General features: G+C 41.7%; 2 protein-coding genes across 3 annotated transcripts in view; one reads left to right on the top strand and one right to left on the bottom strand.

Moving 5' to 3' along the window:
• LOC117808345 (gap junction alpha-3 protein-like) overlaps window positions 1-23,172 on the bottom strand; it is a 44,134-nt gene that overhangs the window by 17,086 nt on the left and 3,876 nt on the right. The window contains exons 3-11 of the mRNA XM_034678025.1: window positions 22,992-23,053; window positions 22,778-22,866; window positions 22,116-22,675; window positions 20,875-21,720; window positions 17,574-17,673; window positions 15,620-15,735; window positions 15,028-15,158; window positions 14,477-14,642; window positions 6,177-6,292 (exon numbers count right to left, since the gene is read on the bottom strand). Of these exons, the coding sequence (XP_034533916.1) occupies window positions 15,676-15,735; window positions 17,574-17,673; window positions 20,875-21,720; window positions 22,116-22,675; window positions 22,778-22,846 (1,635 nt within the window). The 5' untranslated portion in view covers window positions 22,847-22,866; window positions 22,992-23,053 and the 3' untranslated portion in view covers window positions 6,177-6,292; window positions 14,477-14,642; window positions 15,028-15,158; window positions 15,620-15,675. The remainder of the gene's footprint in view (window positions 1-6,176; window positions 6,293-14,476; window positions 14,643-15,027; window positions 15,159-15,619; window positions 15,736-17,573; window positions 17,674-20,874; window positions 21,721-22,115; window positions 22,676-22,777; window positions 22,867-22,991; window positions 23,054-23,172) is intronic.
• Window positions 10,407-14,040, top strand: hpxb (hemopexin b). Of its 2 annotated transcripts, none has more exons than XM_034678038.1 (10): window positions 10,407-10,535; window positions 11,307-11,332; window positions 11,456-11,545; window positions 11,703-11,860; window positions 11,950-12,103; window positions 12,489-12,701; window positions 12,784-12,876; window positions 13,115-13,266; window positions 13,353-13,500; window positions 13,571-14,040. In XM_034678038.1, exons 1-10 carry the CDS (start codon window positions 10,471-10,473, stop codon window positions 13,795-13,797), a joined length of 1,326 nt encoding a protein of 441 aa, XP_034533929.1. In that variant the 5' UTR covers window positions 10,407-10,470; the 3' UTR covers window positions 13,798-14,040. The 2 variants fall into 2 exon arrangements, with proteins under 2 accessions (XP_034533929.1, XP_034533930.1); XM_034678039.1 differs by having other exon boundaries at window positions 10,408-10,535; window positions 13,136-13,266.

Below are 23,172 nucleotides of genomic sequence, written 5' to 3'. Positions count from 1 at the left end.
TTAACACATTACCTGATAAAAAGACATTTTGATTGAAAAAATTATATTAAAGGGATAGCGCAGAATTTTTTAAGTGGGGTTGTATGAGTTAGCTGCCATGAGTTAGTGCACTAGCAATAATGGATGCTGGTCAGCTCGGTCCCTTGAAGGAGGAACTGCAAGGAGAACCGGCACGCAAGCTAGGCTACAGTTGTCTGCAGATGGGGCCAAGAATACCATGTAATTTAGCTAATTTTCTAGACTTATTTGAGACTTATGAGCTTATTCATTTTCACACTATTCATGGACATAACAGACAAAATTCAACTAAGCTAAATAATGATTCTGACAGAGTCAATGACATGCTGTTTACAATGAACACACATGGACATGGTGTGTAAACTGCAAGCTAATGCTCACAAACATGGAAATGATTTGTTGTCACGAGTAGGACTTGAAATTAGCTTAATAATGTGGTGCTTTTTGGCAGCAGGAACTTCCCCAGGGAACTAGGGATCTTTTGAGGAACCAGGGTCTAAATTTAGTTCCAGGGTTGTACTTTCTAATGTTGTTAATGTAAAGACACCAGTAGACACGAGTACTTGTCTGGTACACATGAATGGGTGTCTTTTTTGAGCCTGATTGTACGAATACGTCAGTCAGCTCCTAATGTTACATTTTAAAGAGTTATAAACTTGTTTTGTTGCCTTTTTTTGATTTAATAGTTAAGTCTGATAGATATTCTTTCAGCAGAACTAGCCATTTGATTAGAAAGTAAGACAATTACTAAATACATTTTAAAATATGAACTCAAAAATAAGCTACAACTGTGACCAGAGATAATAATTGTTTTAATTTAATCTATTCATAATCATATTAGCTACCCAAAAGTATTTTCACATTAACCAAGAGCCAACTTCTCACAAAAGCCTAAAATAAGGTTGGCAGATACTGGGACAGTCTGCTACCATCTGAAAGTTTTACAGTTTTTGCAACACTTCACTGTGGTATTAATTTGTGATGCATCTGCTGCCGTTGACTCAGCCACACGTCTCCTCTCTGCCCTGATGAAAGCTTCCCGATGCATCCCGGGTCTCGCCCACACCACTTTTGTTAAATTCTTCCCCCTAATATGCGTGTGATGAATATTTTTCAGATGCTTCCTTTAGGCCAGATCTGATCAAAACAAATGCACCTGCACTTTTTCTTTTTTCTCCTCCCCTCCCTTCATGCAACTGCAACTCCCCCAGGACGGGTAAAAATTGACTCCCTGGCTTCCTCCACCAGGCAATTACGTGCCATCTGTTCCCATCTTGGTTGTTCCAGCTCGTTTTGTTTCTGCGATTGTTCGTCTAATATCATAGGCCCGAAAGTGTTAGAGAATAAGGAGGGGGGGTGGAAGCATGGGGGGGACACCAAAATGAGGAGTGGCATGAAGAGGAATTAATCGAATCTAACAGCAGAACCAGATCTACCCCTCTGAAAGGAGATAGTCCCACTAGAATGAGGACCATTACCATATTCATCATCTAATATTGCCTGCTGTATGCAAAGTGGGAGAGAAGAGCGCAATATGACTTTTTCTTGACCGCCTTTCTAATTCCATCTGTGAAAGCTTGCAGACTTCTTTTTGCATTGTTTGTTTGCAACAAGTTTGCAGCCATTTGTTCTGCCGCCATTTTTATTCCAGGAGAGGTAATAATCACCCATTAACTTCCCTGTCATGTATCCCACCCATATTTTTATTTATGGTTGTTGTGCTGCCATGCTGAATCACATTACTGTTGTGTTACAGTAACTATTGTCCCCATTACTCTCTGCCACACACACACAGAAGCTGGATTTAATTGCGGCGATGTCGCAGGCGCGGCGAGCAGCTGCATCGGAGACTTTTAACAGTGATATCAATAACCCAGCGCCACCTTAGGCCGATATAATTCCCCATCCGGACTGACAGAGCGGGAGATAGAAATAATCAGTCACAACACCAGGCAGACAGCCTGTAGGACCTTGTGTGACACCCAGTGACTCTGATGGCTCAGGACCCATCTGTGACCAGGGGGCAGCAGTCGGTGTGTGTGTATGTGTGTGCGTTTGAGGGTAATTGGTGAGAAGATGGTGGGTCCTATATGAAGAGGACATCTGATCCACTTCTCCAAGGCGTACAGTAGATGCCTGAAATCATCAGATGCTTGTGAGTTAAAAGCAACAAGTTAAATGTCTGTTTAATGCTTGATTTAAAGCTACAGTAAGGATTTTTTAGCTGGTTAAAATTTAAATACTAATCTAATGCGACTGTCTTGTACAACTTGGGACTTGACTTGGACTCTTACTAGAGCATTGACTGCTTCAGGACTCAGAGGATGGAGAGGAGGTCACCGACTGTTGCATTTTTAATGGACATCTTCAGTGATCCCAGCACAGCAGAAACAATAAGAGAGGCGCAGTGTACATAAAACACGAGACACAGCACAGCACTATTATATCATTAAGGGTTTCAAATCTCCAGACATGCCGACAGGATAAGTCAGGATCTAATGTTGATAAAAGAAAGATGTTTGCTCCACACCCAAAATGTATCACACAGCTGATCCAGGCTTAAATCAGACTCAAACATGCAGGACTCAAGACTCGACTACAACACTGCTGCCACATAAACACAACCAAACAACAAATCTACACCAAACATCACGACTACCAAAACGAACAACAATTACAACAAGTCATATCTCAACCTCGGTTCGACGTCCACACATTAAAAATGTAAAGTTGATGTTGCAGAATCACTTCCTTTCTTAACACAGCTACCTGTTTCTTTAAGTTTGAGTAGTTTTTGCCATCAATCCAGTGTTTGTAAATAGATTTAAATGTCAATAAAGTTAGACAATATGAATTGTGATCCCACATCCAAACCAAGGCAGTTTGATTTACAGCAGCTGACTCAGAGAGCAAGTGCAACCGTCAGTCAGACATCCAACATCAGTGATGGAGGGTGTTTCTTTCCAAACGGCTTCAACAGAAAACCTGAGGATTTAATTTGCTTAAACAAATTTTTAAAGGATGTTTCCTGCTACTTTTTTCAATTGTAATTTTAAAAAAAAATTTTACATACAGAATTTTTGTCCTCCTAAACAAGAGACAGCTGTGATATTTATCTGAAAATGATAAATGTGGAATTTGTAAGCCACAGCATCACAGTGAAAGAGTCTAATACTATTCTCTTCTCTGTATTAAAGTAGATCAAGTGCAACACAAACCTTAGTCATTTTAAAATCTTAATATAAACCTGTTGTAAAGTCAGTCAGTCAGACATAATGCATTATATAACTGTAATCAGGTCTTTTATTTGAGGCACCTTTGATTGGAGTTAACAGCATGCATTAACAGCACAGGTTGGTGAAGCTCTGCAGCTTTGTATTTGCTGACATCTAGTGGTCGTATTGAGGAAGGACAACGGTATGAAAGATGAACCTCTCATTATCTATCAGTATCATGGATTTGAAAGGAGGTGACTATTTCACAGACTTCTAATCAATAAATATGAGTTTAATTCATCTTAAATTGATGCTGTATTATTATTTTTGCAAAACCAGTTAAATACAGATTATATGTAGTTAAAGTAAATATGTTCTAAGCAAGAATCCTTTATGAGTATACAATATTTAAGGGATTGAGCTTAAATGCTTAAATGACACAGGTTGGTAACATGACTGGGTATAAAACAGGACATGATATAGTGAAAGAATTCAAAGAATTTGAAGAGATCTCATTACAAAAGGGAGAGGGCCTTAAATTTAACACCAGGCGTGGTACTGCATTCATAACAGACATGACTCTGTAGTAGAAGTCACTGCATGCGCTCAAAATCTCTTCCAAAATCCATTTTCTAGGAACACTATTTGATGCAGTTTAAAACTGTACAATACAAAGAAGAAACCTTATATAAACAAAGTCTAGGTGACTTCTCTGGGCCCAAGCTCATTTGAGATGACAAATCAAAATGTAACATTCTTTTTGGAAATCATGGACACCCGGAATATTTACCCATATATGCAAAATGTTATCATGTTACCAAGTTTACATCTTTGGACCAAATAAGCAGCTAATTTTCAGGCTTAATCTGCTATAAAAAGTGTATTGTAAACACTAATATAAGCAGTTTAATTTACAAGGTAAATATAATTGTATTTATCTGCTGACAAAAAGAAACTTCTGGACTGACCTGAGCAGGAAGAGGGAGGGGAGAGGGGGGAGATGGGGGTGTGACACAGTGAGGTGAGAGGAGCAAAAAGCTGCAGGACAGAGAGGAGGGAGCAGCAGAGGAAGACGCACACACCTGGAATCCAGGTAGGACAACTTTAACTCTTCAAATGCTGCTTTATTTACTTTTTTCTATATACGTTCTGCGTCTTCAATACGTTCTACGTCTTTAATAAATGCTGCATCTTTAAATTGGAGGAAAAACTTTGATTATGCGTTTGGAATTGAAACATAAAAGTCATTATTTAGCGCCAACAGATTTCCCTCATCAACCGTTTCATTCAACATTTCAAAGAGGCCTTCACCTGTGAGCTTCATGCTCTCTAACTTGCTCTGAATGGCTCCATTGTTTAGTTTGGATACGCTGGAATGCTCCTGAACATCCTGCATAATCTTCTCAATTATGAATGGTATCATTTCTTCTATAGTCGCAGCACCTCGGCGAAGGCCGTCCGGTAACTTAGCAACTGGTGCCTCTCATTCATCATTAAAGCATGGGGGGGAACATGAGACGACCCAGCGGCCTCGCTCCTGGAGAGTGACAGGGATTTGTTTCTGTCACATCACCTAAATTCTGCGAACAGATCGATCACTTTTCACCTTGTGCATGCACCAGATTTCAACAATAATCCTGCTCCACAAAATTCTCTGAAAGGCTAACACCAAACTGTCCTGAACCGCTTCACCACCCCAGATTATCTTCAACATCTTCCTGAAACATGGGAAACAGATTTTATCCGCTGACACTCTTAGGTCACATGTTTCCAGGGGGACCTTTTAGTGAATGCGCAAGTAAACTGACACCTCTGCCTTTTATCTTTGCCTTGTTGTTTCACTCCAGGGGGGGTCACAGCCTCTCAAACTAGAGGCTGCGCAGTTAAAATATACATGCCGGTGAACACAATCACAGTTTTTTTGCATTGTCATAAAGGCTCAGTTTACAGAGAGAGCTGACCCATCAAGGCGGAATCGCATGTACTTTGTGTTGACGATGAAAGACGGGGTTCAGTTTCAATGCCTCGGGTAGATAAGGGCTGCTGTTTCCACTAAATGTGACAATGAGGGTCTGTGCTGCTCTGCAGGACAGCTGAGGTTTCCTGATGAGACATTATGAGAAGTTACTTAGCAAAGTGATGATGCACTGTCTAATATAGCTTAGCATAAAAGTTACAAGAAACAGTGCACTGGTTATTCTGTTCAATAATGTACATTAAAGGCCCTTTAACATTAAAACCCAATTCAGGACAGTTGTTCTTGTTGTGCTGAAATCTGATTACAACCCTGACCTCCAGGAAAACAGGACAGAGGACACCTGAGAGCCCTTCAGAGTCTCGTGAGAAACTGAATACTGTGCCTGATAGATAAAGTTGCAACAAAAGGGAACCAGTGTCCCAGTTTTCAAAAAAACAGAGACATGGATGTACACAAGCCCTCTCTGGATTTATGTGACTCAACTTGTAGGTCAAATAGAAACCCCAGAGGAGGTTAAAAAGCGTGACTTTTTCAAACCATGGGGCCTTTTGGTTAATCTAGGGCTTGGGGATATGGCTTAAAAATGAAACATCACCTTTTTTAAACAGCAATCTTGATTGACTTCAGTTTTCCTTCTTAAAAAAGAGCAACAACAACAAAAAACTACAAATAACAGGAAATGATCCATTCCCTGCAACTCCTTAAAGTTGCAAATGCAGTAAACTTCTCACAATAACAAACTACATATAAAAACACCACAGAGAAATTATGTGCTACCCTATAAGTTCCTTTACAGGCCTCCTCTTCAAGGCTTTACAGATTGTAGGTACCAGATATCAACACAGAAGCATTAGCATTAGCACATGCCACATGCTGTTACATTAGCTCAATGGGATTTAGCTAAACACTAAAGGCAGTGAACGCCTAATAAAAGTCATGTTTATGTCAAAGGTGTGTTCACTCACAGTTTACTTACATCTTGGACCACTTGGCTGCAGGAAGATCCACCTTGCTCTCTGCACTGCCAGTGCACTCCCTGTTGTGCTTGTTGGCTTACAGGATGCAGTCACACACTTCACCACTAGAGGGAGACAAAAACACAGTGAACAGTCATTCCAACTCAGCCTTTGTTGCCATCTTGTTTTGAACTTTAACTCTTGTGTAATGTTGTATGCCTTTGTATGAGAGGATAGGATAGTGGGTAGAGTAGGAGGGATTAGGGAATGACATGGTGCAAAGGGCCCTTGGTTGGAACCAAAAGGCTATAGCCTCTGAACATAGAGCACAAGTTTAACCACAAGGCCAAACTGACGCCCCTTCTTATCTAAATTTTAACCTGGGTATTTTTTATGCCATGGCAAGACAACTTTAAAGTTAACAATCTTTCTTGTTGCATTTTCTTTGTCTTCACAGGAACACTTTGGAAAAATAGAAACACCCGATTTGTCAAGAGAGTTTGTCAGATTGTTCATTAACAATGTTAATGCGGTCTCATTCAGAAAGAAGAGCTCGTCTTGGGTTAACAGCCCTGCTGACACACAGCACTCCTAAACTGAGTTATGAAACCTCCCCACCTCCCTTATCCTTCACCCCACGGGAGTCCATCTTTGCCCCCATATCCCTTACTTCGCCTCCTCCCTGGGTAGCTCAGGCCCTTTCCAACCTGGAGCAAGGCGAACAAGAACTGCAGCTCCTCAGGGAGCGGCAGCAGACTGAAGTTGAGGAGGTGAACCGTGAGTTGGACAACGCTGTGATTGAAGCTCAGAGAGAGGAGCGGCGCCTTCTTGAGAAGGTAGAGCAGGACCATAGAGAAGCCCAGCGGCACTTGAGTCAGGTGAAGAGGGAGAATGCTGCAGCGGCGCGGGTTGTTCAGTCACTTGTTGATCAGCAGCTTAGGAAAATTGGACAGCTAAAGGAGCAGATACAAAGATGGGGTTTTTCTGCTGGTGGATCCAACAAAAATCAGCTCCAGAGAGGGGTAGCAGAAGTTACCCAACCTTGGGAGATCTCTCTAACAATGAAAAGGGTCAGTTTCTTACCAAGCCCTGGTTCCAAGACATTAAGCTTAGGGGATGTGAATGTTCATGAGCAAGGTATGACCTACCCTATTGGTGTCTGTGGAGTCCAAGGGCAAAAGTGTGCCCTGCATTCAGGGGATAGAGCATTCTCAAATATTACCCCTCTTGAAATTCGAAAAGAGCCCCAACCAAACAGAGCAGGGCAGAGGAACAGTCCAGAGGAAGGCAGTAAGACAAACAGCGGGAACATGCGAGTTGTTCGGAAACTTCGTCTTTCAAGCTCCACTGAGAACGAGGATGAGCCCAAGTCACCAATCTCAAAATCCCCCATTCCAAGACATCGCTGTGTATCAGAGTCATCCCAAGATGAGGAAGTGGAGTCGGTCTGCTCAGACACACAGGGGCATGACATCTTCCTTGCAATACCACCAGTCTCCAGTCAAGGAGAATCTGAAGGTGACGAATGTGATGGCAGACGTAATGGAACAAGGAAGCGCTCCACACTGAAGGGCAAGAGGAGGCAAAAGGCCCTTGTATTAGTGTCAAGAGAAGAACCCTCCTGCCCTCCTGAAGAATCTGATCAAAAGAGTGGGCAAGTGGCAATGTCTCCAAAGATAAGGCGCAAAGGTTCACTCACCAGACGAAGTCCACTTTTATCCAAGAAAAAGACCTCAAATCAATCTTCCATGGACAGTGGAAGCCCTCCATCCCCTGTAGAAAGTGAGGAATCCTGTTATACCTATACTGTGAATACTCCAAGCAATGGTTCCCTCAAACAAGAGCACTGTCGCTCAATGTCCACTGCAGACCTCTCAGGGAAACTCCGCCCACTGATTAACGGGGACAAAGGAGAGGGTAAAGGAATAAGGAAGGTAAACAGAATGAGTCTTGCCTCTGAGCCGTCAACTCTTGAAAAAGTCCAAGGACACAGCACAGAATCTGTTATGAACACCATGAGTTCTGATGAGCAACAATCAAGATCCCTGACCCAGGTGGAACAGGGTTTAAATCCAGTGAGCAGATCACTTTCCATGTCAGCTATTGAAGGAGACAAATCATACCAAGCTAAGGAATCCCAGCAATACAACACAGAAAAGAAAGAAAGAGCTGTCCCTGCTTTGAGGGAGCTGGAAGAAGAGGCTGGTTCAACTGCTCTTGACTCAGCTTATCTGGTCAAACAGTTTGGGAAACAAGGATCAGGCCGCACTGACTTCAACCTACCAAGTGGCGTCCATTCTACTGTCAAAGGTCAGCTATTTGTGGTCGATTGTGGAAACGCCCGCATTCAAGTGACTGATCTCCAGAAGAATGTTGTACAACAAGTATCTCCTTCAGGAACAGAAAGGTCTTCCCGCATATGCAACTACTTTGACGTAGCTGTGAACTCAAAGGGTCTCATTGCGCTGACCTGTGCTGCTGAAAGGGCGGTCTTGGTGTTTAGCCGCCATGGACGCCTCCTGCAAACATTCGGAGGCACATTGATTGGTTCCACCAATGAAGAGCTGGATGCTCCCAGAGGGGTGACTGTTACTCGCCAGGATGAGTTCTTGGTTGCTGATATCAAGCGTGGCACCCTTACTTCCCTGAAGCTGGACCCCAAAACTGGCGCTAGATTGGAGCGCACGGTTGTAACTGGGTACCACAGACCCTACTTGGTGGCAGCTTGTCTCACCACTGGGCTCATGGCGGTATCAGAACGTGGAAATGAGACTGGGCGAGTGCCGTGCATCCGAGTCCTGGAGCCAGGCTGGAATACAATCAGAATCCTTGGGGTGTGTTCTGGACTAGGCCCTGTGTTAACATGCCCGTGGGGTCTCTGTATCGACAGTGATGGGGACGTCCTGGTGGCCGACTGGGGAAAGCAGCACCATCGTGTTCTTATCTACCCATCCAAAGGAGTTGGCTGGCCTCTGGTGACCGATAACCTGAATAGCCCAAGGGGTTTGGCACTGCTCCCTGAAGGCCACATGGTCGTGTCAGACAGCATGAATCACTGTGTCAAGATCTACTGCTACAAGTGAACAACATGGAAGGACTCTGACTTGATAAAAAGATGAACTACAAATCTTCAGTTGTGCAAAAGTGAAGCCAAAATACCCCCCTGTGACTGGCACTGACATTTTGCTTCTTCTTAGCAGTCAGTCCAAATGTTTTGGCTTCACTTTTGGGGAGCTGTTATGCTGTGCATCTTTTTATACAGTCAACGGTGTTGTTATAAATTGAAAATGTGACTTACTCTTAAATATACAGCTTCTACCTCCTATCTGCTACAATTTGAGGATATTATTCTTGATTACATTTAAAGATTGTGATTGTATTTTATCCCTCTTTAGTTTGAAAATTAGAATCTGCAAAAAAATGTAGAAGATTATTTCATGTTTTTACTCATTTTAACATTTATCCTATCATATATCATATATCATATATTTACACAAGAGTATTCATCTTAGTAGTGGATTAAAGTACTTTGCAGCTCACGTTGTTGTGTAGCTTAGTGTCATTGGGTTTTCTTAACTGTGAATCATTGTGAAAAATAAGCAGTTTAACTTCCTTGAAATAGACAATTTAGTTGACTTTATCTTGGGACAGGCAGGCTGATTCTTGTATTTTCACTTCCCCTAAGAAAAATAATTAAACCCTGATTTGAATCTGATACTGTATTGTTTTTTATTTCCTTTGGCGGTGTTGCATCAACAACGTCAGCTCCATCTGACATCTTAAAGTTCAGCTATGTTTCCAGTAAAGTCTGTCACAATATCAAAGTAGGAACAAAAGGAACTTACTAATTCTGATGGAAAAACATCAAGTCGTCAAACATGATTAGGAACAAGTTAAACGTTAACCAAAGAGATGATTAGTCATACTTGAAAATCACAAGTTAAGCTTTAACTTTAGAGTTAATTTTATTTATTCAAACTACTTTATGAAAGTTGTGTGGTTTATCAAACAGCTTAAGCTTCACATTATATTGACTTTAACAGCACACAAAGACATCACCTGATAAGTTAATCTGAAGTTACTCTGGTAAATCATCATAACAGACCCTATTTTGCAACAACAAAAATTCCGACACCCGGTCAGCACAAACACACACACACACGTGCATAAACACAATGTGTCCTAACTTGTCCACCCACACGCAGATTTTAGTATAAAAGCATAGGGGTCAGTTCGAGCACTGCCACAGCTTTGCTCCACAGCCAGACTCCACTTCAAAAGGGCTTCATCAGGACAACTCAGCATGGAGCTCCTCACGAAAACCCTGTTTCTGTGCGCTGCACTCACCCTGACTAATGCAGCACCTGCGTGAGTATCTTATCCTTTATAATCCTTATTAATTATAACTTAAGTTAAAATGTGATATGCTTGAAGGTGAATGTTTGTTACTGTGTGCTTAATTTGCTTTATTCCAGATTCTTTTTCCAGCAGAGTTTGGTGTTTTCCAAATAAAATTACCGGTGCAAAATAAAGAGCTTCATTTTATTTTTGGGAAAAGTCTTTACTGTATTAATATGTGAGCATGCATTCATGAATTCAGGGGTCGCAAAAGGAACAAGACATCATGAAGTATGGTGCAAACCAATGCAGTGACCCTGTGAGTTCTAGTGTCCTTGTGGCGTTGAGTCTTATCTATGATATTTTTTTGGGGGGGCTGATTTTGATCTTTGTCACATAATTATGGATACGAAACAGGACAACTGAAAAAAAAATATTTTGGAGGTTAGGCTAGTAAAACCTTTTTAAAAATCTGACATTTTATCTTCTATTATGACTTCAAAGAAAAAGAGATTTAATTTTTTTCTTATTTTCCAGTCTTTCCCTCCTTTGTTGTCTTTAGTTTGACGCGCACAGTGAAAATGTGCAAGCCGGTCATTTCATAACTCTATTTGCTGGTTCACAAAGTTCACCAGATGGATCGATTGAACAAATACGAACACGCAATTCATCATATTCCCTTCAATGGTTTGTCACCAGTCGACCCCTGACCAGCATGACTCAGGATTTTTAGGAATAAAGTATAATGTGTGGCTTGATGTAACTGCAGAAAATTTCAACTTTTTTTTTTATCCTGCGCAGGCAACAAGCAGATGCAGCCGTAGAAGGTTGGTTTTTAAAACATATACAAGCCTGTCACCTGCATAAAACATAATTTCTTTAGTAGAATTCAAACTGCATAAAAGGTTCAAAGAAACTGATGGTTTGTATGTTTCTCTTCTTGAACAAAGAAGTCGATCCTTCTCTCCCAAACCGCTGTGAAGGTCTTGAGTTTGATGCAGTCACTCCCGATGAGAAAGGAATCACTTTCTTCTTCAAAGGTATGGAATTTTACAAAAACAATGGCATCCATGTTTATAGTTTTTTAACAGAGGACCCCTTTTGTAAACCGTTTCAAGTAAAGGCCCGGTTAATTTCCAATCTGTCTCTTTAAATTCAAAGTAGTTTTTTAAATGTTCATCCATGTTTTCTCTACAGGCGCCCACTTGTGGAAAGGATTCCATGGCCCCGCTCAGCTCTCCAACGAATCCTTCAAGGAGCTTGATGACCTCCATAACATCGGCCATGTTGACGCTGCCTTCCGCATGCACGACCCCGACAACGCAGACGACCATGATCACATTTATTTCATCCTGGTATGATCCACAGATAACTTCCAGTTATGATGCCTGTAGAAATTCAGAGATGCAGCGCTTATATCTTTTTATTCTGATGTTGTTTCCAGGATGATAAAGTGTTCAGTTATTACAACCACACTCTGGAAGAGGGGTATCCAAGACAGATCGAGGAGGACTTCCCAGGTATTCCTGCTCATCTGGATGCTGCAGTGGAGTGTCCCAAAGGAGAGTGTGGGGATGATGCAGTCCTGTTCTTTAAGGGTACGTTTACATTCACCACAACAAGTTTCATTAGATAAATCAAGACTTTCATTCTTGTAAAATACTAAAATTAGGTTTTAGTTCAAACTAAATTAAATGGGAAGAGGAGACGCAACATTTCATTGAGAGATGGCAAAAAATTAAGGTAGATCATGTCAACTTAATGAGGACTATGCCGCCATCTTGTGGAGGAAAATAGACACTGCAGGTATATATTTTTTTCAGCTTGCTTTTTGTTTTGTAACATTTCTAGATTAGTTTCAACATTGAAACACATTGATGTAAACTCAGGTTGGGAATATCAATTATTCTCTCTTACATGCTACATGATAAAGCAATGATCCCACGGTGGAGCTAACTGCTAACTGCTAATGTTCGCCCGTAGGACATGACGTCTACGTCTTTGACACCACCACAAAGACAGTGAAGACAAAGTCATGGCCCCACCTGCCCGTCTGTACCTCAGCTTTCCGCTGGCTGGAGCACTACTACTGCTTCCACGGACACAACTTCACCAGATTCCACCCGGTGACCGGAGAAGTGAGCGGGTCTTACCCCAAAGACGCCCGCAATTACTTCATGAGGTGCCCCAACTTTGGTGAGTTTACCAAGAAAAGGTCAAACATCAATTTAATAATAGACGAATGGTTACTTTTATGTGAATGTGTTGTCTACTGCAGGTCATGGAGGCGATTATCAAGTCATCAAATGCAGTGATGTCAAACTGGACGCCATCACTGCTGATGACACCGGCAAAACCTATTTCTTTGCAGGTAACGTAAAACAAAAACAGACTTTAGTGTCTGTTCTTTTCCACAGAGCGTAAGTATGGAGCATAAAGCTAGAGCTAGAGCTAGGAGGCTTTCCCCTTCTTTTCAAACTCTAAGCTAGCTAAACTAACTGCTTGCTCAAGCTTCTTTTTAAACCCAAATGGAAGTCTATGAGTATTTGCTTCTATGGGACTCTCTACACAAACGAAAATCAGGTGCCTTGTTTGTTGTTTCCACTAAGACTACAGTTCAATCTCTTCAGGCCCGATCTACATGCGTCTGGACACTAGTCGCGATGGCCTCCACGCCTTCCCGATCACAAGGACGTGGAAAGAGCTGGCTAGAGGTGTAGACGCTGTGTTTTCCTACTCAGACAAGATGTACATGATTAAGGTAGATCTTTGAGTTTCAGGTTCTCCCCACTTTTATCAGAAACTCTGAGCTGTACTGAAGTTAAAACTAAAACATCTGTGCTTCAGGATGAAATGGTTTACATCTACAAAGGAGCCGTTCACTACACCCTGATCGACGGTTACCCCAAAAGCCTGAAGGAGGAGCTTGGCATTGAAGGACACGTGGACGCTGCTTTCCTTTGCCCCAATGAACACACAGTTCATGTAATTCAAGGTACGGTCTCAGAAAAGAGTTAAAGTTATGATGTTGTTGGACAAAAATCTTAACACGTGTCTCTCAACAGGTCAGAAGCTGCTTGACGTCGACCTGACCGCCACGCCTAGATCCGTGACGCAAGAAATGCCCATTCCCCTGTCGGACATTGATGCTGGTTTCTGCGGTCCACAGGGAGTCGCCGTGTTCAAGGGCTCCCAGTATTACAAATATCAGACCGCCATGTTGCTGGCAAGCAGCAGAATTATCCCGAGGCCCCACATTATTACATCAGAAATGATGGGATGTCGGGATTAGAAATCAGAGAGAAGCTTGTGATCATAGATTCACCGGGGTGACACAAATGAATAGCGTTAGCATCGAACAGCAGCTTTTCTTTCTCCTTATGTAACAATGATATAGACTATTCAAATTGAAGCTCAACACAGAGATTAAAATATGACAGGATCTGGTTTTATGGACTAAAGAAGTGCGATAAAGTTGGCATCTCTGACATCATGGTTTAGAATTTTGTTTAACGAATAAAAGTGGAAAACAGCACAACAGGAGTGTGATGTGGTTTCTTTCATTCAATTTTTAGACTTCTGTATCGTCACATGTACGTAAAGTGTTCAAGCTACACACTGTACCCTAAATACTACTCACTGTACCTTTAAATACTACTCACTGTACCTTTAAATACTACTCACTGTACCCTTAAATACTACACACTGTACCTGTAAAAAGTCTGTTTTCTCCTGATGCTAGTTCACTGAACAATGTGTGGTGTGAAGTCAAACACGCCAGATCCAGGGCAGGTTTCGAAGGTTTATTATCAACAGAAAGGATCAGCTCAGTGCAGACTAAAGGACTGAGTTCGGATGTGGATGATTTGTACTATAAAACAAAAAGGGACAAAGAGGGAGATATTAAATATCTAAATAAACAATGTTGCATAATACTGATAAAGATAATATAGAAATAAGGCGTTACTTACATCAATAATGCATCCACTCCAGGTAATAGTTCAAAACCACATGATACAAATATTTGAACAAAAGGAGTCACTGGCACATGGCAGGTTTGGAGGGAAAAGGAGGAACAAAGGCTTGGGTGCAGGCTTTTATAGTGTAGGGGGCGTGGCTTAGGCAATCAGGTGTGGCCTGGTGAATTAACAGTCAGGTAGAGTGGAGTACCTTTAAATACTACACACTGTACCTTTAAATATTGCACACTGCACCTTTAAATACTGCACACTGTACCTTTAAATATTGCACACTGTACATTTAAATACTGCATACTGTACCCTTAAATACTACACACTGTACCCTTAAATACTACACACTGTACCTTTAAATACTACACACTGTACCTTTAAATACTACACACTGAACCTTTCAATACTGCATACTGTACCTTTAAATACTGCACATTGTATCTTTAAAAACAGGACACTGTATCTTTAATTACTACACACTGTATCCTTAAATACTACACACTGTATCCTTAAATACTACACACTATGCCTTTAAATACTACACACTGTACCTTTAAGTGAAAGGCCTTTGATTCATCTGGACAGCTCTCATAGAAGGAGGTCAAACACCAGCTGGTTTCAAGAAGCAGTGAGAGGAGAGGTTCACTGTTAGCGTAGCCTGGAGGCTGAATTACATCGGCATCTTAAAGAAAGAGAGACACAAATAGTGAGTTAGCCAAATAATGCAACGGTCAACACTGACGCGAGTAAGGTCCCAGATTGACACTTGAAAAAACAAAACAATGACCTCTATGAAATAATAAGGAGGGTGGGAGTGTGTGAGGGGTTTTAAGGTTTAAGTGTTTGAATTTAATGAAGACAGTCTAAAATGTGTCTCCTCATGGAAATGTACCTATATAATGGCATCAAATGAAAGATCCTGTATGTCTGTTATTCCTGTGTTTGACTTTGTCATGTCAAAGTCTGACCACAAGAGGTCCTACTGCACAAATGAATGTTTGACAGCAACATGAAGCAGCTGCATTAAAATAAATGGAAGGATATCTGATATATAGGATGTTTGCCTTCTGATTGGACACTTTAACATGTTACACTGCAGGTTTTTAACACTGTGTGTGTTTCAAACAAAGAGCTTTTACTTACTCATCAGCTTTTCCTTCTGTTGTTTGATAAAATGGTAAACATGAGCGTTGGAGTCTTTAGTCCTTCGAACATGAACGCACGCTCACTGAGAACATCTGAAGAATTGGAGCTGCTGCCTTTCAAAGAGTTCAAAGTTTAGTGAGTTTCTCGTTACAGCTGGGGACAGGTTGCAGCTGGTCAAAGTGTGTGTGTGGCTTTAACAACAGAGAGTCCAGATCAGAGATACAGACTGATAACTTTACACAGAAATGTTTCATTCAGACATCAGGGTCGGCCTTGTGAGAAGGAAAGCCTTCATATTTCAGCTTTGAAACACTTGTCCAGGTGTGATACAACAGAAGCTCAGACAGACTGGGTTTCAATATAAACAGAATATTTCTTCATATATTTAAAGACCCCAAAACAAGCTAATATTTGAACCCTAAATGATGACTGTGACTATTTTAGCTTGTTTATTTAAGGTGAAAAACAACCTCCATGAGGATAAATGATATCTACACCCAATAGGCTCTTGTGGTATTTTTTGGTTTAGCATAAAACTAGTTTAATTGGTTTGTATTTCCCTCTGTCTGGCCCACATTGACTTAACTTTGCCTCTTTGCCTATAGCTAGTCCTCCAAAAGTTATGTTGAGTCAGCTTAATGTGCCAAAAAAGCAAAAAAACGTCAAAATTAAATTCTGTGGGGTGAACTATGAAGCAAGATTCAAAGTTAAGATCAGACCTGTTGATTTTAAAGTCAGTTTTAAGTGTCACAAAGCTACCTCTCTTTAAACATGGATATGTCACCTTGCTAGCTTACTTATTTCACATCATATATGTACCAGGAATGTGCATATATGATATATTGAATACGTATTGAACTGTTGGCTAGCTGTACTCATGCATCCCTCTGTATCTCTTCATATCTTCCCAATAACAATTAAGTATGAATGCTCATTTTGAAGTAGTAGCTAAAGTAGTTAAAAGGTATTGAAATAATTTGTACTTTTGTCTCTACAAATAAAAAAATTATATATTTTTTTGCCATGGCATCAATTATCAATTTGTTTGCATGATAGATATACAGTACACACATCTGTGCTTCTATTAGACCATATAGACACGTACGCAGCAGCCTGCAAGAGTCCAGAGGTCGGGACGGCATTAGCAGCCATTCAAGGCCTTTTCTCTCCCTGCAGAGGTTTTTTGTTCAGCCACAATCCCTGGGACTTTGAGCGCGCATAAAGGAAGTGCTGGCCTCAGCACGGCTTAATGGGCGAGGCGGTGAGGACACACGGACACAAACACACATATGAGCACTCACACACACATACAAAAACAAAGCTACTGGCTTTTAGGTGATATTAATCAGAGTACCTGTGATGATGTTGAAATAAGTGATTTATTGTTTTCTATGGTGGATCCTGATATAATCCAGAATCAGATTAGCCCCCTAAACGTGCAAAGAGCTCATATAATTTTGATCACATCCCCATACTTGTTAAAGAGGCCTGTTTCTAATTCTCTAAGCCTACAAAAGTAGTATGGGAGGTAGAGCCGTGGATTATGATGCCCGTGACGAAATGAACGTGAGGGATAGTTCTAGTTTGCTTCAATTTGTGTTGTTATTTGTGTTTAAATACAAATTTGGATCTGAAACCCGGATAGTAAGTTAATTAGACAGAGGAAATAAGTTAATTGAATAAATGCAGAGGTCTACTGGATCAGGATTTGTCATCCTACTCCCATAAAGAGCACATTTCAAGGTCAGCTTATTTAATTTATGTAACAATTCAAAAATAAGGCATCTACAGACCAAACACAATGAAGAAAAACTAGCCCATGAATATTTTACTTCCAGGCTTAGATCATATTTTTCCCATATTAGCTTATCTGTACTGGATTCCTATATAATCTAAAATAGAATTTAGTCCTCTTCTTGTTTACAAAGATCTACATGGTCATGTCTCTTACCCTTTTAAGCTTTAGAACACAGCCCTTGACAAAGAGGCCTGGTTCTGGTGCTTTAATCCTCCAAAAGTAGTATGGGAGGCAGAGCGTTGAATTATACGGCCTGGACAAAGAGAGTATGGGTTAGTTCTGAGTTAAGTTAGTCAGTGAGGCAGACAAAACAACATGAAAGGCCAACAACATACATTTTCACGATGGTTTGGTCAAACAAACACTTTTGGAAAAGGAAAGAATATCAAAGAGACAATGCTTACTGTGACAGAAAACAGGTATGGTACAAAAAGTTTATTCAGTAACAGTTCTGTTAACATCTGAGGTAAATGAACATTTACATCAACATGTTCTTTAACAAAACGTTCAGACGCAAGGCACTTCTTTTCAAAGACAGTCTTTTTTGCAACGGGAGTAAACAAAGGGGGGGTTGTTCTTCATCTTTTACACTTGAGAGTCTGTATTCCTGCTGAAAGGAGCGCCATGAAAAATCCCATCACACAACATCTGATTTCTATCCGCTTGGTTTCAAGGCACATCCATGGTGTGAGCCGGAGCGGCTGAAAATCTCTCAATCCATATCCAGGACAAAAAAGAACAATCACGTTAGATTAATTTCTTGTCCATTCCAAGTCTAATTGGATAATGTTATTTCCATAAATAAACAAAAATATGTTAATATTCCTCATCCAAGGACACCCTTTTCTTCTCTACTAATAATATCTTCATATCCTCATAACAGTGGTCTATACTAACCAAATGTGCAAATCTTTATCTACATATCAAAAGTACTAAGAACACTTTGGAACAACAAGGTTATGAGAAACAGTGTAGCGTTATTGTTTTTAACATTATTCGGCCACAAAGTCCAACATTTTTCAAGGGACTCGCAATTCCCGGATTCATAAAAAGGGTTGTTTGAATGATCTTGTGGTTGGAGCGATGGCGGTGAGGGTTGGGGGTAACGTTCCCAAGCAAAGCTCTTGAACTATGCACCATGTGTCGGGATATCTTCGGCACAAACATCTTTGGTTGAATTTCATACTTCACAGCTGATTTCTAAAAGTAGACTACGCACTTCAGTTGCTATATTGTGACAATGCTGCTCATTGGCACATCAGTAAGAGACATGTAAACATTCAACACGAAGAAAGCAGCATCCGAGCTCTAGAGAACTACTACAACAGCAGCCGCTGCGCCTAATATAAGTGCCTTTTACCAAATCTGACTTCAGGTCACGTTCAGTTTCATTTAATTTGAAAAACTTGCGTATATCTTGAAAAGTGTGCATTCATAGGAAATGGGAAATCATCCATCCCTGATCTCCTTCACAACCTAAGCTAAGTTTTCAAGTCAAGCTACAGCTATTTTACTTTCAATAAAGCATTAATCACAAACTTTTGTCTTCCTCAAATCATAGCTAAGCATCCCAGCACAATTAAAGGGACGACCATACAGTTATCAAATATTTTTAAAATCTGCTCAACAGCACGGGTACATCAAATATACTCGGTGTGCAACATATCCTGCAAAATGATTGTGCTAGCTAACCAGCCTTGGTTTGCTCCCAACCGCTCCCCTTTGCTGACTCGCCACAAAGGTACATTTTATATTCCTGGATTTCATATAACTTTGATTTGATTAATTAATTGCGAAGTTGCTTTGGGGCAACAAATCTTCACTTATGATTGCCATTTTTTTCTCCTTGTTGGCAGGAAATAAAGACAAAAACAGGAAAAATTAACATTCTTCGTAAGGACTTTGGTTAGAGGGACAGAAATATAAAAGTCAACACTTTTTTAGATCATGTTTCTTCTTCTTTTCTCTAAAAATCTAAGAGCTATGATATCATCTACAGCTAGTCTAAAAAAATAACTTAGAGTCCTCCTTTACGTAACAGCCAGGAGGAGCTTCACAGTTCTGTAACACACTGCAAACACAAGCATCAGAAAGAAGGCGTACAGGTTGTTATACTCGGTTCAATCTGCAAAACGTTAAAGTATGAAATGAAGATTATTTTGAAACGTAGGTTACGATCCTGCATTCTCTTTTAAAGCCGCCTGTGAGGCTAACGTGAGCGAAATTAACGGTAAACTGTGTCACTTAGGATTTTGCAAATTGCATCTTGAGCATAAACTCACTTTTTAAATGTCGGTAGCTCTATATAACATCCTCTCAATACTGTTAATCATCAATATTTACATATTTATACGCTTTTTATAGTTTACCCTGATGTAACTGCAGAGATGTCATTTTGTAAACAATGATACAAGATAAAGGCATCTAAACACACACACACACACACACACACACACACACACACACACACACACACACACACACAAGCACACACACATAAACACACAGCCTGTGAAGCCTAAAGACTACGTCTCAGGGTGGGACCGCTCTCCTCACGTCACCTGCTCTATCCTGTCGTCCCTCTCTTCATTGAAACTACAGGCTGGATGAGATCGGTACACGCGGACAGACGGGTGCAACTCAACAAACGGACCGTCCAGCTCGATCGTCACGTCACGAGAAAAATAAAAATAAAGAAATAAAAGTGCAAACCTCTCCTCGGATGTCTCCCAGCGAAGAATCAAAAGAGAAATAAAAAAAAAAGAAAGTTTTGCTGCTACGCTTCCAAAACCTATAAGTCCATTCATAATCATCATTGTGATCATCACCGCTCTCAACTTTACTGTGTGTATTGAAATATGTATGTGTGTATGCTAAATCATGAGAGGATCTAGCTTCTCTAAAGGAAAGAGAGAGCATGGCCAGAACGGTAAGTGTGTAAATCTGGAGGATATTGGCTCTGAAAATGTGGCATTGCATTACAGGTGGCCAATCGTATTTCAAAGGGGGGCCCCTCTGGACACACCCCTGCTGGTGCAAAAGTAGCACAGCAAACCAGATAGCACTGCTACCAGACGTATCAAGAAGTGGTGAATGAAACTAAGGGAAAGTATTCCATTATTCAAAATTGAAAACATACCATGATCTCTGTAGATAAAAGTGGAGGTCTATGACTGCATCTGTTGTCCAGAGCATCTGTTGGCGATTAGCTAGGCTAACTAATTTGTATATATGGAGATAGAAGCTAAAATTGACTTCCCTCTAACTTAGCATACATCTGGCCAAGCTCTTCCTTTCCTTCCTTCTGTTCTTGTTCAAGCTGAGTATATGTGTTAGCATGTTCTGCACAGCTAACCTGCAGGAACTGTCTCTAACTGCAGGTTTGTTCATATGTGATAAAAATGTAGTTGTCTAAGTGTATCTATGCATGTGTGAGTGTGTGTGTTTTAGCTACACTGCCAGGTCATCGTGGCGAGCTCTGATGCCGCTGCTCTTGCTGGCCCGGCTCGGCTTCCGGATGTCTATCACTGGAACAGCCGGAGGCTGGTGCATCTCTGCCCTGGTGATGATGGTGAAGTCGTCGTGTAGGGGCATACAAGGCGCAGTCGGGATGATACTTTCCCCATCGACCGCGGTCTCCTCAGGCGAGAGGGACGATAGAGGGGTACGAAGAGGGAGCGTTGGGAACATGGAGTGTTGTTCCCCGGGTGGAAGTGACGGGAATGTCTCCTGGTGAGGAGAGGAGGAGGCAGAGGTGGGAGGGGAGGGGAGAGGGGGAGGGAAGGATGAAGGGGAGTATTTTCCATCCAGACTCTGGAGCTCCCGTTCCATGTTGCTCCAGTTCTGATCCATCGCCATCGCCTGCTCATGGCTCCCGATGCTCCCTTTGTCTCCACCGTGATAAAAAGAGGTGGGCAAGGCCTCCATTAGGTAGTCATCCGGGTGGAAGACTGTGCCTTCCATCTTGAGTCTGGCAGGCGTGGAGTTGGTGTTGGGATCAAAGAGGACCTCTGCTGGACCATAGGCTCCTCTCTCAGCATCTCCAGCCCTCATAACGTTCACGCTGGCGTACATCGGCAAACACTCGAGCGCGGACCCAGAGGTCTGCTCAGGAATCGTGTCGGCATCACCAGGCTTTTCTCCACCCAGGAACAGGGACTCAGCGTCTGGTACAAACTCGTTGGTGACCCCTTGCTTGACTTTTTTCCAACCCAGGTGGTAGATCTCCAGAAGGTTTAGGACCAGAGAGACGCAGGCAACAACCAACATAAAGATGATGAAGATTGTCTTTTCAGTGGGCCTGTGGAGACAGACAAAAAACAGACTTTATTCTCAAATGGAAACCTCCTGCACTTATTCTGCTTTGTCACCAAATAATGGACTAACTGTATGTTCTCATTCTCAAATAGCAAGTCTCTGTAATGGCTCCTGCTTGTGTCATACAAAAGCACAGAATACCCAACCCTCAAGGGCAATAGATGTTTAAAGTGATGCAAGACCAGGAGACCTAGGCTTGAGTCCAAGGTGAAACAAAAGGTCTACAAGTAGTTTTATTTCAGACCACTCCAAGATGTTTGTCCTGATACCAAAAAGTAGAGTTTCAGGAGAAGAGCAAAACCTCAGATGCACATTTTCCAGCATTACCATCATCAGCTCACGTATAAGAGACTTATAAGTAAAATCCTTCATTCTAACCTGGAGATGAAGCAGTCCACAGTGTTGGGGCAGGGCCATCGACCACATTTATAGAGCGGCCTCAGATGGAAACCGTAGAGGAAGTACTGTCCCAGGATGAAGCCCACCTCAAACAGAGTCTTGAAGATAATATTGAAGATGTACGTCCTCAATAACGCCCCGCGGATCCTGATCTTCCCGTGCTCATCCCGAATCGGCGGCTTCTCCTTCTTCCCGCTGCCCCCTCCTCCATCACCAACTCCATTGTGATAGAGAGGATCGTGGTCCTCCTGGTGTCGCCCAGCCTTTCTGAGCTCATCCTCCCTCTCCCTCCTCTTCTCCTCCATGCGGACGATGTGCAGCACATGGCCCAGGTAGATGAGGGTGGGCGTGGAGACAAAGATGATCTGCAGCACCCAGAAGCGGATGTGGGAGATCGGGAAAGCCTCGTCGTAGCAGACATTCTCGCAACCGGGCTGCTGCGTGTTACAAGTGAAGTCGGACTGCTCGTCACCCCAAACCTCCTCGGCTGCTGCGCCCAGCACCAAGATACGGAAGATGAAGAGGACTGTCAGCCAAACCTGATTGATGGAGGAAAGATGGAAGGATTAACTCTGCTGTCACATAAGAACAAGTAATATTATGTAATTTCATATTAATCAAGTAAATCAATTATCAGTCACCTTTCCAATCACAGTGGAGTGTTCTTGAGCATTCTCCAGCAGCCGCCCTAGAAAGCTCCAGTCACCCATGCTTTACTTGATTTTCTAGCCTGGAGAGAGACAAGAGTTAAGGTAAGAGTTTTAGTTTTTAGTGGAATGGAAAGCAGAGCATGCCATTCCTGGTTCTGAGGTCAAGAGGAACAACATGATCTTATAAAAAGGAGAACATACTTACTAAAGTTTTGTTGTATTAGCAGTGATAAATCCATCGACCAGAGATCAGGAGAAAAACAATATCTGTGGAGAGACAAAGGAGGGATGGAATAAACCAATGCCATGGTAAATTGAGCGCTACATGGGATGACGGCACACAACCAAACAATACAGGGGGTTAGGAGTCTTGCCCAAGGACACTT

This window comes from Notolabrus celidotus, chromosome 24 (assembly GCF_009762535.1).
Source record: "Notolabrus celidotus isolate fNotCel1 chromosome 24, fNotCel1.pri, whole genome shotgun sequence".
In the NCBI taxonomy this organism is placed as follows: Eukaryota; Metazoa; Chordata; class Actinopteri; order Labriformes; family Labridae; genus Notolabrus; species Notolabrus celidotus.
Note: the sequence above shows the minus strand (reverse complement) of the source record. Positions and strands in the feature narration are given on the sequence as shown.